Below are 18,900 nucleotides of genomic sequence, written 5' to 3' on the forward strand. Positions count from 1 at the left end.
ACCATGTTATACAGAAATTACCTCAAAACATCATGGTTTCGGTTCGAGGATTGATTATGAACGCCACCTCGTCCTCTACTCCTTATGAAGATCTAAAGGCGAAGCTGGTNATGCCCGATTCGCCATATGGTTCCTATGAAACCTTTATAAACAGTTTTCAAAATTATAAACATTCATATCAAATTAATACTTTGCCATCTTTACATGGAGAGTCATTTTAAGATGTATCTTTACAGAATAGAGATCTCTAGCTTAAACAAATTGGAGTTCTTTCCTGGTATATTTGTTTCTATAGAAACTAGTGTTTTTGTTCACCATAGTCATTGAAGGTCATTCTTAAATAACATTTTTACCTCAAGCTTCTTTGTGGCATTTATACCAGTTGTAATCGATAGTACTCGCTCCCCTTTGATTGGAATATGATAAGAATCATATCTCACGTATTTTTTTAAAATGTTTTTGTTTTGTTTTTATAGCTACTTTAATGGAACCATGTAGCAGATGTATTATGATATTTTTAGCTACTTTAATGGAACCATGTAGCAGATGTATTATGATATTTTTAGCTACTTTAATGGAACCATGTAGCAGATGTATTACATGTGGTTGCAGAGGGGTACACATAGGCCAATAAAATGTGTAGGCTCCACATGTGGTTGCAGAGGGGTACACATAGGCCCTCTGACCTCTATAACATATTTGTTTATCAGTGTGAGATAATTATGAAACAGCATGATATATCAACAAATATTACCATTATTATTATTATTTATATTATTTCTGGTTCTATAGTGCTTAGTTAGACCAATGGTTTACATGATTTATACATATCATTAATCTTTATAATAAAGCTCTTCCCTAATACATTGATAACCAGAACACTCTAAAAGACTACTATAAGCAATACAGAATTGTATTTGATGTTGTTACACAGCAAATTATGTTATTAGACACTTATCAGTTATTAAATCACTAACTAAGTGAAATGGGTGGTCTGTTTACACTGCACGATTTCTGTTTCCAATTCTCATTAGACTATTTAAAAAACATAACTTGAGTCTAAAGGTAGTTTTTCTATTTCTGAGTTTTCTAGTTGCAGAGGGGTAAACATAGGCCAATAAAATGTGTAGGCTCCACATGTGGTTGCAGAGGGGTACACATAGGCCAATAAAATGTGTAGGCTCCACATGTGGTTGCAGAGGGGTACACATAGGCCAATAAAATGTGTAGGCTCCACATGTGGTTGCAGAGGGGTACACATAGGCCAATAAAATGTGTAGGCTCCACATGTGGTTGCAGAGGGGTACACATAGGCTAATAACATTATGTAGGCACCACCTGTGGTTGCATAGGGGTACACATAGGCTAATAGAATTGTGTTCTTTAAACACTGGGCAACGCCGAGTGCTACAGCATTTACATGCACACTCAAAGAACTTTCAAATTTCAAAATTTGTTGAAGCACCAGCATCAAATTAATTTATTCATTTATCTTTTTGAGCCATACATTTCTTGGATCGTACCGAATCGAATTTTTTTTATTGCAAAAACAAAGTTTCCTTAAATATTATGTTATTTAATTTATTCCTAGTAACTTTCTGATTAACTCATAAAATGTTCTATGTGATACCAAATATTTTTAAGATCTAGATGTTTATTTTCTTCGTATCGAGATTATATTAAAGATACAAAATTGTTTATATTATTTTTACAAAAAACTATTTTACGATAGTGGCATGTTAATACATTTGTATTTTAGTTAAGAAAATACTTTAGTTTACGGATACATTTTTTTCATTTTTTCTTTCCAAAATTCATATTACATTCAGTTTCTTAGGGAAAAAGAACCTTTTTCAAGTATTTTGGACTATGGAATTGATAAGAGTTATAGTAATGCTGAGAATATAGTTCTCTTTTTTGTAAATAGATTGTGTGAAATTAAAGAACATCATTATCTATTCAAATATTGCACCCTGAACTAACCAGAGAGAGAAGCATTCGGTTTCTTCTATTTGAAATCAAACGTGTTTTCGTCTATATTTTTTACAATCTTTCAACTTACGGATTTGTTTATTTTATACTTTTTCATTCAAAATGTACATGCCAACAAAAAATTATTTAAGAATAAAGGATATAAAATTATGTATAAGGGGTCAAATTGTGATCGAAAGTCACAGCTTTCTGAAATACTGACAGAACCGTTAAATCCACGTGATTGACAAAACAGCAGTTCCAGAGAAAAAATTTACATGTTATATAGCAAGATAGCATACTGATTCGCGATTTGAAATGGACACAAGACATTCACAATGTGTGCTATCGTTTATAGGAGTATGCGGCAAATACCAAATATACCAAATATTGAAGTTAAAAAATGAGTTTTTGCCACATACTAAAATTTCTAATCCCTATATCTTTGTAACCATCGACTACATAATTTGAAGTGATGATCTGGCAGAAATTATAGTTTGATATATTTGAGGTATATCACACCGGGTTGCAGAGATATATAAGGATTAAGACATCAGACTATGTGACGAAAACTCAGATCCTTTCTTCTAAAAATGAAGTATGTTTGTTATTGTATATTTGTAGTCAGGGTAAAGAGTATATTGTATTTTTATGAAATGTCTAAAACTCTTCTTTTTCTGAAGAAAAGATATTACTTTAGTCCTCAAACCAATACAAAAGTGAGGGAGAGAAATGTAGGATTTGATTTCTATCGGGGCGTATCTTGAAAACTGAATGCAGAAACAAGTGTCACATTTAATATTATTTGTCAAAAACAAAACAAAAAAATTTACATTTTTCCTACCGTTTTTTTGCCATTTGCTCCAACTTCCCTGGCACCCAAACTATTACAGTTGGCGGTCTAATTTTTATTAATGAGCTGGCCTTGAAAAATTAGGCTATAATCAATGATCATTTATTACAATTCTATACCTTTACTCTAATACCTTTTTATAGGGACGCCCCCCCCCCCCNGGGGTAGTGTTCCAGCCACCCATGTGTTTTTTCCAAATAACTTAAAAATGGCTGAGATTAGAACGCTTAAACTTCATCACCTTTTCAACTTAATAGTTCTTAACAAATTATGCACAAAGGAATTAAGTTTTTACCACAAACTAAGATTTTCTAATTCCTATAACTTAGCAACCCATTTTCCTAGACCTTTGCTATTTCAAACTATTAGTTCTGGTAAATAGTCTAAGTTTGAGATATCAAAGGTTTACACCATCAAGTTGCAAAGATATAGGGGTTCAAGGTTTACACCATCAAGTTGCAAAGATATAGGGGTTAGAAAATGTAAATTTATTGCAAAACTCAGTTCCTTTTTTATGCATAGGGTAGGGTGGAGGTCCGGAGAACAGTCAAACTGCGGGTCAGTGTTTCAAAATAATTTGAAATGGTTAATAACTTTTTTTTAAATTAAGCTACAGTGCTAAAATCTATATATTTATAAAGCCCTTAAAAAATAGATGTAATAAGATGTTTCAAATGTTAATATTTGTCAAAAGTAAAAAGAATTATTTTTGAACATTTATCTTACGTAATTTTTGATTTTTTTTAGATTCTCTCTTGCACCCAACCCATTAAAGTTAGAGGTCAATTTTTTTAATGAGTAGGCCTTTACATATTGGACTAGGGACCCCCCCCCCATCTATTAAATAAAAAAGTCACTTAAAAAATGGTATAATTACAACTGACCCTGCAAGCAAAGATGGCAATGCCCGATTCGCCATATGGTTCCTATGAAACCTTTATAAACAGTTTTCAAAATTATAAACATTCATATCAAATTAATACTTTGCCATCTTTACATGGAGAGTCATTTTAAGATGTATCTTTACAGAATAGAGATCTCTAGCTTAAACAAATTGGAGTTCTTTCCTGGTATATTTGTTTCTATAGAAACTAGTGTTTTTGTTCACCATAGTCATTGAAGGTCATTCTTAAATAACATTTTTACCTCAAGCTTCTTTGTGGCATTTATACCAGTTGTAATCGATAGTACTCGCTCCCCTTTGATTGGAATATGATAAGAATCATATCTCACGTATTTTTTTAAAATGTTTTTGTTTTGTTTTTATAGCTACTTTAATGGAACCATGTAGCAGATGTATTATGATATTTTTAGCTACTTTAATGGAACCATGTAGCAGATGTATTATGATATTTTTAGCTACTTTAATGGAACCATGTAGCAGATGTATTATGATATTTTTGTCCACTCCTTCGCCCCCGACAGGCGTAAATACATTTACTCTTTCTATTTCAAAGTTTGACTTATGAAAAATGATGAAATTTAAATTAACCCCCCCCAAGTGATTATAAAATCAGAGTTTGTGGCAAAGACTCAATTCCTTTGTCTCATAGGATCCTTATTATGGTAACAAAAATATTCAGGCAAAAGTTTCTAAACTGGGCTATCTTCCATTTTTAGCTTTTCTTCTTTGTTTAATGAGACAAATTGTTTCAGATTTATTTATTTTTAAAAAATATGTTTTTTAAAGCAAGTAAAACGATTTCGAAAAGTGCCTTAATTTCGTTAGGAAAAAGAGATTTTATGTTGATTTAAGCAATTTAGACACATTTCCGATCATAATATTTAAAATAGAATAATTTGTTGTTTTGCAATCTTAGATTGTCGAATAAATTGTTTCAATGGTCTTTATGGAAGTTTCGTTGTAAAATATAAAAACACATTCATGATTTTCTTGCCATAAAAAATAATTTTAATGGAAAAAAATCAGTGTTTACATTAATCACGAGGTCTGGAGGATTAATATAATTTTATCCAATTATTCTTGGATAAATAGATGATCATATGGTTAATATCCCTGGGGGGTGTTCAACAGTTGGATAATAAACTAATCCCTCGATATACACACCAGAGGGATGCTACAGTCCATCATCTGTAAGATTTGTGTATCCTCTCTCTTCTCCGGAGGCTGGAGCTACAGGCTGGTGTGTCCTCAGGTCTGAATAAACCTGGCAGCCTCAGTACCAAGATTAGTGGGGAGGATGACGGGCGTAGTCCCAACTCCTCCCTCTTCCAGTGCCAACAGCAGGAATAGATCTCACTCGTTAACATTTCCACGCCACGGTGCACCACCCCACCTTACATCCCCCGCTCCACCACCACCTGCTCCTAGCAGTCCACAGAACTCACGTGCAAGAACAGACAATGCGCGGCGCTCAAGTGCAAGTGCCGCGCTTAATAGTGACCAATTTGTGATAGATCACCTGGGCACGATGGGCCTAGGTCGGCATCAGTCATCTTTGTTTAGTGTGAAGGAGGGAGGGGAGTCTGCACTGCTACAGGTAGGATAATTTACCTGGTGGGATCCAGAGCCTCAGATTCCAGGATATATCACACTAGCAAACCACAAACCAAGGGGAGAGGGGATATCACACTCTGAAACCACAAACCAAGGGGAGGGGGGATATTACACTCTTATACCACAAACCCAGGGGAGGGGGGATATTACACTCTTATACCACAAACCCAGGGGAGGGGGGATATTACACTCTTAACCCACAAACCCACAAACCTGCAGGGGAAGGTTGATATTACACTGTTAAAATTTGTGTATATATTCAACATAATATAACATATAAAATTTTTTAACGATAAAATTCTGTTATATATATATATGATTTACGTCAATTTACAGTAAATGACACTATATATTTAATTTGTATAATTTTTTTTAATCACTTCTTAAATAAGCATTTTAAAGATTTATTGTATTCACATCCACTTTTTTGATCTTTTAAGTTTTTCATTTTTCTTTCAATGGCTTTAAACTTACAATATCTAAGTAGGTATTTTTTGAAGATAATCAATATATCCTTTATTAAACTTAATCTTAATATTTGTTTAAACCACAAAGCTTAAAAAAGCATAAAAAGGCTAAATTTAATAAATTCTAAAGTCAGAACTTAGGTCCCCTTTGGTCCAGGTCATCTGAATCAGCGTTTGTTAGTTTGTAACCAAAGAAAATAGAATATAATTAGAGTGGAATTTACTAGAAAACAGTGTAAATTGGCCATTTTGTTGTACTGTATCCATACTGCAGGTGTACTTCACATATACGACCTTTTGGGCCCTGGAACATCATTTTATAGAAAATCTAAAATTAATTACGATGATTTTCCGCTATAACTATAAATCAATTGATGTTTTTATTCACCTCATTCATTTTATAAAGTTTATTTAACGGCTTTAAAAAATTCGAAATTGAAATGAATAGTCTATAGGGAACATACTGTATTAATGTACTCTACTGTACATAATTTGTGAATATTTACATGATTTGTACACTTTGAACTCCCTTTCAGGCTGAAAGGGAGTGGCAAAATTTATTCCGAGAGATTGTCTAAATTCCACTCTAATAAATATATATTCTATTCTCTTTGTTTGTAACCAACAAACTTTAAAAAGACAGAACCGATCAAACGCTCCGTGACCAAAGGGAAGGGATGCAAATATTTGAAAATCCACAAAAAAAATATTATAAAATCCACGAACTTTTTTGTCATTGTTTTATTTGTACAAAGAAAGGATGCTCGCAGATTGAGTCACAATTAAAAGTTAAAAAGAAGTTAAAAAGAAAATGCACACGAAGCGCCTTCAATGCCTAGTGATGTTAAAAAAGGCTTTTGGAACCCTGACCCGTGTTCGACCTTTTAATATATTGTGATTATAAAAAGCAAGATGTGTGGTGAAGGGATGATTGGGCAATATAACCGCAATTTCCGGGCATGCATAATGCATATACATTAAGGGTATCCAAATAAAGGTAAAAGTTAAACCAATTTTTGCAAAATGTAATTCGTTGTCATTTTTATTTGTCCTTTTTTGACAACCATTCTGTGATTGTAACGGTCTTTTAATACAATGGTTGGCGTTTATGGCACTTCCTGGTTAATTGACAGCTTCTCCTTGTATATGAATCCATACTGCTTGAAAGTTTTGTAAACATCTAAATGGAAATTGAAAGTATTCTTTAGTTTACTATATATATAAGAATGACTTTAGCATACCAAGTGACTATTTTGGTCGGTAAATTTTATTCATAGGTTTTAGATTTTTATTAAGAAGTAGTAAAAAGAAATTCTAATTTAGATTAAATAATTAAATAAAACATAGGACTTTTAATATGTCTAACCAAGGATGTAATGCAAGGAAAATTATTTCAGAAGTGTACACATCTTTTGTACTGCAGTGTACTGTCTCTGGGCGGTAATGTAAACACAAGACGGATGTCAAAAACTGACATGGGATCCATCTTTCACATAAAAAAATCAATGAAATATTCTGGTCATTGGAAACTATTATGTGAATTATCAAAATTATCAAAATTAAATGCTTTTAACCTCCTCGGATACTAAACGAACACTGATGCATAAATTCTTTTTTACAAATTCCGCCCAAAAAGAACTGGTTTCAATATGTATGCATTGCAGAGTATACGCGACCGCAATTAACTTTCCTTGCATGGCACCCTTGTGTCTAACTATGAATCTTACTACAACTATCTTGTGTTACAATTTAAAATAATGTTTACAACATCAGTTTTCAAAGATGTAGGGAGTAGAACATTGAAGTTAGACGAAAGTAAAAATTGTATGTCAGTTCTATCTTTGAAATGAATAGTGAGACACATGAACTGTGGAATAGAAAGGCGAATGTTAGGTTGCAAGTTATTTTTTAAAATAGTCCAATAATAAACATAAAGCACAGCCATTGATTAGATAAGATAATTTTCATGCGTATAACTCTCTGTTTTTTAACAACATCAATTATATATGTACACACATTTCAATATCTAAAACGTACCTTAAAGCGTACCTTAAAACGTATCTTATTACATATCTTAAAACGTATCTTAAAACGTACCTTAAGACGTACCTTAAAACGTACCTTAAAACGTACCTTAAATTGTAACTTAAACGAACCTTAAAAAATACCTTAAAACGTGCCTTAAAACGTATCTTAAAACGTACCTTAAAACGTACCTTAAAACGTACCTTAAAGCATATTTTAATACGTACTTTGAAATATACCTTAAAATGTACAAAACTTACCTTAAAACGTACTTTAAAACGTATCATAAAATATTTAGCGGGGTGCTAATAAGCATGAATAAGTAAGACTGAGTAGTCAATGCTAACTGAATATATATTTATCAAACAACAGTATTTATACAAGATGCAGTATACTATAATCTAAACAATAACAATAACAATGTGTACTGCATTCCAGGAATCCAAAAGGGGCATCACAAACGTACCTTAAAATGTACTTTAAAACGTACCTTCAAACTTAACTTAAAACGTATCTTAAAACGTACCTAAAAACGATACACATCCATAATTTTGGGTCTCACTGTATCAAATCAAGAAATCATTGAGCTTATTAGGGTCCTTGGTTAGCTTGCTACATGGAATCTCTATTTGTTTATCCATTGATCTCTGTGTCCCAAGTTTTTATATAAATTATCCCAAAGTAATCTTATCTTTGATCCTGAGACTAAACTAAACTTTATCATATCCCTCTGGAAACAAGACAGGAGGATAAGGTAAAATGTATGCGACATCACTGGTTCATCTTTGTGACCTCGTAGCTCCTCTAGTTTTCATTTTAAGTATAAGAAAATTTTCCGGTTACATATTTTAAAATCAAAACAGTTTTTTTCTAAATAGTTTATCTAAAAGAGTTATGATTGAAAATCCATAAGATTTAAATCTTACATGAATATTACTTTTGTTTGATGTGATGTCAAAGGTTTCATTGCAAAGATATATGGTTTAGATAATTTGTTAAAATTATTGTTACAAAAATTGCTATAGTTATGCTTTAGAACTGGATTCACATCATTATTAAATAACTTTCAAATTTTTCAATAACTTTTAAACACAAAAGTTTGAGAAATTAAACAACATACTGTACAATTTTTAATGTACTGTAAACAATTTTAGTGTTGACTATATTATATAACTTTCAAATTTTTCAATAACTTTTAAACTAAAGGGTTTGAGAAATTAAACAACATACTGTACAATTCTTTATGTACTGTAAAGTGTACACGGGAAAAAAAACATTTTGGTTAAATTAAAACGATTTTTTTTAATACGCGATTACATTAAAAATAATCGTTTTTTATGTTAAAAATAAGCTAATTTTTTGTTGAAAATAAACGATTTTGTGTCGCTTAATTGGCAGTCACCAACTTCTTCTGAAATATAAGCGATTTTTTTATGAAACAAAGCGATTTTTTTAAAAGCGATTTATGTTAAGCGACTTTTTGTCGCCTAATCGGGTGCCATCCAACTTTTTTACCCAATTAGGCGACTTTTTATCGCTTAATTACGACTTTTTTAATTTAGAGTATCAAAATAATCATGCTTCGCAAGATCAGAAAAAAATCTTAAATAAATTGTTATAATTTAAATCTATTCAAGTTTAAGACCAAATATGATGCAAATTAAAGTATGATATAAGGTTTTCCAACGCAAATGGATGTTACTTTGCGCGCAAAATTGCGAGCCCTAAAATCCCGCACAATTCCGATTGTAAACCCTAATAGATATCCATCATTTTATTTTTCTTTAAAAAGTAATGCTTGAAATTTCTAAGAAATAGTATTCTGGTTTTATATTAAATTCCTAACTTTATTATACCCTGGAAATATTTTGAGAAAAATGACCTCTTTCCCTCAAACTTTAAGATAAATTTTCAGATTTCCCCGCCAAGCATTCTTTTTTTGCGCCTAATATTTTTTTTTTGGGGGCCAAGTATTCTATTGCACAAAATACTCTAATTTCCCACCATTTTTTTATTCGCCAAAAATACTAATTTCCCCATGAAATATTTTCATTTTCCCGCCAAATATTCTTAATCTTGCTGTCAATAGAGAAGATTAGCCTAGAGCCACTCTTGTCTGAGATGGCGGAGCTTATTCAGAGAATATCAGACAATTTTTAGATTCATCAACTTCGGAATATTCCGGGAAATGTTTTTGAAAATGTTCTACTTTAGACTGATTAAACTCGGGGGAAATAACTGATTCAAGTTTTTATACAGTAATGACGACTTTCGATTCTAAATTTTTAATTCAACCAAGATTTCTAACAGCATAGATATACATTAATATTGAAATAATGAGAAATTGTAAACAAACAGCTTCGCTGTGTAATTGTGATTTCAAAAAAAGCTTGTCAGAAATGTTGACTCTTTTCAGCAAATTTAAATTCCAAAAACATTTTAGAAGTTGATAAAAATGCTTAAATTTTTTTGCCGGTATTTGATAATTTATGATTATTAGCTTTGTCCCCTCAAACCGGCTATTTCTTAAACTTTAGCCTAAATATTCAATATTTTACAATTTAGTTTACGCCTATATAAGCAGAAATAACAGAATAATTTAGTTAAGCTAATCACAAAATGGTAAAAAACAGGCTGTTGTTTCCAATGGTGTCAACGTTCTGAAAAATAAACGAAAAATAGATCGTTCAGAGAAATAAAAAAAACCCTTATAAAAGTCTAAAAATATTAAAAGTTCCAGTAAAACAAATTAGCTATAGCCAATTGCTAATCGTATTGCATCTTACTGTATTGTACTAATGTATTTAACTGTACCGTATTTTACTTTACTGTATTTTACTTACTGTACTGTATTGTACTGTAATTAACTGAACTGTAATGTACAGTACTGTACTGTCCTGTATTGTGCTGTACTGTCTTGTTGTATTGTACTGTATTGTATTGTACTGTACTGTACTGTACTGTACTGTACTGTACTGCACTGTACTGCACTATAACTATATATAATAAATCTTGTACTACAAGTGTTTATTTCACATATTGTGCTAAAACTAATTTTTAGCTTGGAGAAAAACTTTGAACATGTTTTGAATAATAACAAGATTCCAGACTCAAGAGTATTGAATAAAAAAGATGTATTGCACACATAATATAATAAGGTTACCCAAGTGTCAGGAATACTAATATATATCCTCCAGGCTTCTTTCAATATATACTCATATCTTATAAAAACATCAAATAAGACAAATTTTATTTTGCTTAAATGCATAGATTTTCTCAAAAGTATTGATTTTTCTAAGTAGATTTATAATATTTTTAACTATATGAATTCTGATATGTCAAACAGTTTGAAATATAATGAAATGTTTACACCATTAGGTGGCAAAGATATATAAAGATTGCACTGTTTAAAGGGAGTGATCGCGAAAAATGAAAGGGGGTATAGGCTTAATGCGATAAAAAAGTGCTTTTGATCGCTACTAATCTTACTTCTATCTGTTGCGTCTAGAAGAAAATTGTTAAAAACGACTAATACCGAAGAACGCAGTGTCCATACAAATTCAGAAAGATGCAACATACGACTTAGACCGTAAAAAAATCTATTTAATTTCAAAAAAATCATTCAGATATTACAACCTATAGTCATCGATTATCTTTCGCCACATTTTATATAGTTGATTTTTCATAATATGTTTTGATTTTATTTTTTAAAACAATATTTACCATACAACTTGTTTTCGAACATTCCTGGAAAATATGAAAATGTCGTCTTCATTACCAAAAATCCTCGAAACAGGAATAAATGTTTTTACAAGTAACTCTCGGATCAAAACAATTAAAACATATTTTGCGAACACTCCCTTTAAGTTTGTGACTAGAACTATTTACTAGATTTTTATTTGAATTTAAAAATAATTTTACTTTTAAAGCGTTTCAACATTTTCTCAAAATTCACTCTGTAAAACAAAAAAAAACTCCAAATTTCTTGTGAAATCTTAATTCTTAATACTTTATAAGATGTCATTTTGGTTTTCAAAAACTTTGTAAATTATCTAAAATAATTTTATTCAAACACAAATATGGTTGTTTTTATATTTTCTTTATGAAAACATTTATGTTTAGTTTTTTATTTGTTTAATCCCAACTATTGTGTAAGGAAAATTTCTGGAACCTGTCTGAAAAAAGAATCAGATTGTTTTTATACATAAAAATATATAATATAAAGATATCAAGCTTGTATCTAGAATATACACTAGAATACACAAGGATACAAATTAACCTAGTCTTAGTTTCTTCTATTCTCCATAATCTTAGAAGGAGAACAGCGTTTTTGCCAACAAACCAATTTTTGGGCGTGCCGTTTAATAAAAACGAAAGATGGACGTTAGCGACTTCTATTGTCAAGAGAAATAAACGCTAGTTTTTTTTTATTAATGAACAATTTGAAATTTTTTTAAAGATCTTAAAAAATCGTTTTATTACTGAACGTGCGAACGATTTTTTCAAACAAATTTTGAAAAAAAAACTAAAGTTTTATATATACCGAACGAATGGTTTTACTGAACGATCGTTTTGTGAGAAACCCAATGAAATTGATGGATGGAAATTTAACTTGTGTACGGACAAAGTCTGATCTTTTAAACAATTAAGAAAAAACGAACGAAATGGGTCGTTTTTAAAATTTATGATTTTCCTTAATTTGTCCATACTCCTCAAATAAATATTCTTAAAGAAAATAGAAAAGACATTATGGTACTTTGTATAAAAGAGAATATGAGAGATATAAAAGTAATGATGATGATAATTTCGGTGCTTTAGATACGGAAAGTCTGGTTCAGAAATATCAAATCATAATAAGTCATGGATAGATAGATAGATAAATAGATAGATAGATAGATAGATAGATAGATAGATAGATAGATAGATAGATAGATAGATAGAAGATAGACATATAGATAGATAGATAGACATATAGATAGATAGATAGATAGATAGATAGATAGATAAATAGATAGATAGATAGATAGATAGATAGATAGATAGATAGATAGATAGATAGATAGATAGATAGATAGATAGATAGACATATAGATAGATAGATAGACATATAGATAGATAGATAGATAGATAGATAGATAGATAGATAGATAGATAGATACACGTTTTACTTATTTTATCTTTTATTCATGCTTTTTTTTATTTTTAGATATCTTAGAAATAGTTTCTAGACTAAAGAATCTTCAAGAACTGAACTGAGTGCTTGCAAAAACCTCTAATTTTCTAGCTTTTATATCTTTGCAACCTGATGGTCTAAACCATTGAAACTTAAACAAGTCGATTAAGCAAAATTTAAACTTTGATACATCAACGGATTATCAACCCATTTTTTTCATGTGTTTCAGTCGTTTTCTTGCAGAAAAATTGTTCAGTAAACACGTTCGTTCAATAAAATTGTTGGTTCAGTAAAATCAATTGTTGAATAAAATCGTTTTTTTTTACTGAACGATCATTCAGTAAAATCGTTTGTTCAGTCTAACCGTATTGGTTCAATAAAATCGTTCGTATTGTGAAAAAAACTAAAATTTTTTTAATCTTTCAGAAAATTCATTCCTCTAATACAGAAGGAGCACGATCATTAGCTATCAACTCACTTACTTTCTACTCCCTTGCAATCAGCTTCATTTACTATCAGCCTCACTTACTATCCCCTCATTTGCTATCAATGCACTTGCTATCTGTTTCACTTGATCTCGGCCTCACTTGCTCTCGTGCACACTTGCCATCCAGTCTCACTTGCTATCAGGTCAATTTGCTATCAGGCCTCACTTGCTATCAAAACGTTTGTTCTTTAGTCTCAACTGCTATCAATGCTCATCTGCTATCCAAAACTAGTTACTAACGAAATAAGTTACTATCACAATTAGTTGTTTCTTAAATAAGTTGCTGTCAAACCAGTTCTTAGTGGCTGTCATAAACAATTGTTGCTTTTTAAACAAGTTGCTATTAAAACCAGTTCTTATTTACTATCATAAACTTATGGCTTTCTAAATAAGTTGCTATTAAAACCAGTTCTTATTTGCTATCATAAACTTGTGGCTTTCTTAATAAGTTGCTATCAAAACCAGTCCTTAGTTGATATTAAAAATATGTTGCTTTCTAAACAAGTTGCTATCAAAACCAGTTCTTATTTGCTATCATAAACTTATGGCTTTCTAAATAAGTTGCTATTAAAACCAGTTCTTATTTGCTATCATAAACTTGTGGCTTTCTTAATAAGTTGCTATCAAAACCAGTCCTTAGTTGATATTAAAAATATGTTGCTTTCTAAACAAGTTGCTATCAAAACCAGTTCTTATTTGCTATCATAAACTTATGGCTTTCTAAATAAGTTGCTATCAAAACCAGTTCTTATTTGTTATCATAAACTTGTGGCTTTCTTAATAAGTTGCTATTAAAACCAGTCCTTAGTTGATATTAAAAATATGTTGCTTTCTAAACAAGTTGCTATCAAAACCAATTCTTATTTGATATTAAAAATGTGTCGCTATCAAAACCAGTCGTTCATGCCATGAATAAGTTGCTTTCTAAATAAGATTCTTTCAAATCCTGTCGTTTGTTTACTTTTGTAGAACAGCTACGCGCTTTGCATCCGTTTCTGTATTTCTGGTACCTGTGGGTGGCCTATGTATTGTATGCCTTGTTTTTGAAGTGGAAATACAGATAGTTATTAATATCTTTCAAAAAGTTGATACCTTTACTTGAGGCAACAAAATGAGCCGGTTGCATGCCCACGCAATGTTTGCCAGAGAATGAAGAATTCCAAATTTTCAGGAGAATAAAAATGGTAAAAATAAGGATTGAGAGGAAGTCGAAAATTTGATAGCAAATGAGGATTAATAGCAAATTGGCCTGATAGCAAATGAGCTGAGGCTTGATAGCAAATGTGTCGATAGCAGTTGAGGCCGGATAGAAAATGAATGTGATCGCAACTGAGTTGATAGTAAATGAGTTTGATAGCAAATGTTTGGATAGCAAGTGAGGCTGATAGCAACTGATTTTCATTGAAAGTGAGTTGATAGCAAGTGGGTTAGGAGCAAATGATCGTTTTTTCAAGATCGATCGTACATATTTAAATTGTACAGTTTTTGATTGTTTGTTTTTTAAAAAACGGTCTACTGTCTCATCTGTGAAGAAAAAGTAATTATATAGTCAGAGTTTGTTGCAAGTAATTTTTGAAATAAATAGTGTCTGCTATATCCTCTTCCCCCCCCCCTCTCTCTATTATTGTTTGCTATCTCCCTCCCCCCCCCAAAAAAAATGATCTGCTATCTCCGTTCTTCCCCCCTTGAACAATGTATGTTAAAGTTTATAATTTCTAGATTTCCTAATCCTTTAATACTTCAAGGTATTAAGAGCCTGAGTACTTGTAGTTGAGATTAGATTTTTATAATCCTTGGAACATGTCTTTTACTAATATTTATAATATCCTGTCCTATCTTGTCCTATCCTGTCCTATCCTGTCCTATCCTGTCCTATCCTGTCCTATCCTGTCCTATTTTGTCCTATTTTGTCCTATCCTATCCTATCCTATCCTATCCTATCCTATCCTATCCTGTCCTATCCTTTCCTATCCTGTCCCATCCTATCCTATCCTGTCCTATCCTGTCCTATCTCGTCCTATCCTGTCCTATCTTGTCCTATCCTATCCTATCCTATCCTATCCTATCCTATCCTATCCTATCCTATCTTATCCTATCCTATCCTAACCTATCCTATCCTATCCTATTTTGTCCTATCCTGTCCTATCATGTCCTATCCTATCCTGTCCTATCCTGTCCCATCCTATCCTATCCTATCTTGTCCTAATTTTCCTATTCTGTCCAATCCTGTCCTTTCCTATCCTATCCTGTCATATCCTGTCCTATTCTGTCCAATCCTAACCTAACATATCCTGTCCTATCCTGTCATATCCTGTCCTATCCTGTCCTATCCTGTCCTATCCTGTCCTATCCTGTCCTATCCTGTCCTATCCTGTCCTATCCTATCCTATCCTATCCTGTCCTATCCTTTCCTATCCTGTCCCATCCTATCCTATCCTGTCCTATCCTGTCCTATCCTGTCCTATCCTGTCCTATCCTGTCCTATCCTGTCCTATCCTGTCCTATCCTGTCCTATCCTGTCCTTTCTTGTCCTATCCTGTCCTATCCTGTTCTATCCTGTCTTATTTTATTCTGCAAAGAAAAGACGTCATGGCATAGTTATTACAAGATAAAAAGATATAAAGGTTTTATGCTGTAAGATATACAATAACATTCTCCATAACATTTCCTTATGTAATCTAATTGCCAATAAAAAATCCGTATAAATATAATAAAACAATAAACCACACAATACAATTATTCAATTTAAGATAATTGATTGAATTACACCAAGATTATGCTTGTATCTATAACTATATTCAGATGCAAACATTTATCAGATTGTATCCGGGTATCAACTTTGTGAATGAGTTACATGTGTCTTGTTCATATTGATTTTAAATGACCTAATTATCGCCTAGCTGTTCTTTAATGACCTAATACTATCTAACTGCTTGGGAATAAAACTATTTATCACCTACCAACCTGCTCTTAAATTACCTATTTATTATCGAACTGCTAAAAAAGTATCTATTTATCACCTAACTACTCTAAATTGACCAATATATTACCTAACTGCTCTAAATTGGCCTATTTATCACCTAACTGCTGTAAATTGACCAATTTATCACATAACTGCTCTAAATTGACCAATTTATCACCTAACTGCTCTAAATTGGCCTATTTATCACCTAACTGCTCTAAATTGGCCTATTTATCACCTAAATGCTGTAAATTGACCAATTTATCACATAACTGCTCTAAATTGACCAATTTATCACCTAACTGCTCTAAATTGACCAATTTATCACCTAACTGCTCTAAATTGACCTATTTATCACCTAACTGCTCTAAAATGACCTATTTATCACGTAACTGCCTTAAAATAACCTATTTATTACCTAGCTAACTGCCCATGCATGACCTTCGTATTACCTAAATGCTCTTAATTGACCTATTTATTAACTAACTGCTCAAAAAGTATCTATTTATCACCTAACTACTCTAAATTGACCAATATATCCCCTAACTGCTCTAAAATGACCTATTTATCACCTAACTGCCCTAGCATGACCTGTGTATTACCTAACTGCTCTATATTGACCTATTTATCACCTAACTGCTCTATCATGACCTATGTATTACCATAACTGCCCTAAACTAACCTATAAATATTTGCAGAGACTGGGAAAGGGAATAAACCTGTCTGTGGAACGGTTTGTGACTGTCGGAGAAACTATTGCTGAGATAGATAGACAAGATATGCTGGATGCCTGCAGGGAAACAAGGTAATTAAAGTATTAAAGGGACTGTACACGAAATTTCAAGTAACCCTACACATTTCTGATTAACATAAGTTTATTGTAAACTTTATTTTTATGGTCACCCTGTTTGTAATTATTAAATCCTATCTTGGAAACCCTGTTTGTATTATTAAATCCCATCTTGGACACCATATTTGTATTTATAAATGTAATCTTGGACACCCTGTTTGTAATTATAAATTCTATTTTGGTCAACCTATTTGTATTTATAAATCCCATCTTGGTCACCCTGTTTGTATTTATAAATCCCATCTTGGACACCCTGTTTGTATTTATAAATCCCATCTTGGACCCCCTGTTTGTATTTATAAATCCCATCTTGGACCCCCTATTTTTATTTATTATAAATCCATCTTGAAATCCCATCTTGGACCCCCTGTTTGTATTTATAAATCCCATCTTGGACCCCCTGTTTGTATTTATAAATCCCATCTTGGACACCCTGTTTGTATTTATAAAACCAATCTTGGATACCCTGTTTGTATTTATAAAGCCAATCCTGGACACCCTGTTTGTATTTATAAAACCAATCTTGGACACCCTGTTTGTATTTATAAAACCAATCTTGGACACCCTGTTTGTATTTATAAATCCCATCTTGGACCCCCTGTTTTTATTTATAAATCCCATCTTGGACCCCCTGTTTGTATTTATAAATCCCATCTTGGACAACCTGTTTGTATTTATAAAACCAATCTTGGATACCCTGTTTGTATTTATAAAGCCAATCCTGGACACCCTGCTTGTATTTATAAAACCAATCTTGGACACCCTGTTTGTATTTATAAAACCAATCTTGGACACCCTGTTTGTATTTATAAATCCCATCTTGGTTGTCCTTGGTTAAATTGTTCCAGTGATAAACATATTTTCCATTTGGCAGGATTAGACTGGATTAGACGAAAATCCTCTAGTTAGATCCCCTAGTTAGTGGACCATTATAAAGATTTAGGGAGGCCTCTAGTATGTGGGAGTAAATAGGCGTGTTCTTTTTTATTTGTTCCTTCCTCGTTCTAGAACAAGGGCTTTCAAAAGAGATCCTTCGTTCCTCTTTACTTCGTTTTCCAATCATTTTATCCTCATAACGTTCTGTTCTTTGTGTTCTTGATCGAAAACGGTTCTAGTTGTTCCTTAACCTGTGTTTGTATAAAATGCCTTCTTTTTAAGCGAAAATTTTATGTTTTTTTAAAAAGAAAATGGTATTGAAGGTTTTAAAAGCTAGTTTTTGTACATTTTCTTAACACTTTTCAGATTATTAAATGCCTTTTTTTCGAAATTAGAAAATATAGATACTTTCAAACTAGAGGTTTTTGCAGTATTGAGATTTGAAATTTCAAAATGAGAATATAAAATTTCAACTTTTATTTTCAAACTCTGGTATTGGTGGTAGTGAGATTTCAAAATCCAAAATGAGAATATAAAATTTCAAAGATTTCAAAATCCAAAATAAAAAATTTCAACTTTTATTTTCAAACTGTGGTATTGGCGGTAGTGAGATTTCAAATCCAAAATGAGAATATAAAATATAAAAATATAAAACTCCAGAAAATCTTTGTGAATAATTGAGAGATTATAGAAACTAATAATTGAATAAGATTACTTC

The 18,900-nt window shown here is 31.7% G+C and overlaps 1 protein-coding gene across 1 annotated transcript in view; it reads left to right on the forward strand.

Moving 5' to 3' along the window:
• The first annotated feature begins 4,970 nt into the window (after positions 1-4,970).
• LOC111704687 (alpha-catulin) overlaps positions 4,971-18,900 on the forward strand; it is a 66,267-nt gene continuing 52,337 nt past the window's right edge. Inside the window, exons 1-2 of the mRNA XM_023477000.1 lie at positions 4,971-5,325; positions 17,155-17,261. Coding sequence (XP_023332768.1) covers positions 5,026-5,325; positions 17,155-17,261 — 407 coding nt within the window. The 5' untranslated portion in view covers positions 4,971-5,025. The remainder of the gene's footprint in view (positions 5,326-17,154; positions 17,262-18,900) is intronic.

Source organism: Eurytemora carolleeae, unplaced genomic scaffold, assembly GCF_000591075.1.
Source record: "Eurytemora carolleeae unplaced genomic scaffold, Eaff_2.0 scaffold604, whole genome shotgun sequence".
Lineage (NCBI taxonomy): Eukaryota > Metazoa > Arthropoda > Copepoda > Calanoida > Temoridae > Eurytemora > Eurytemora carolleeae.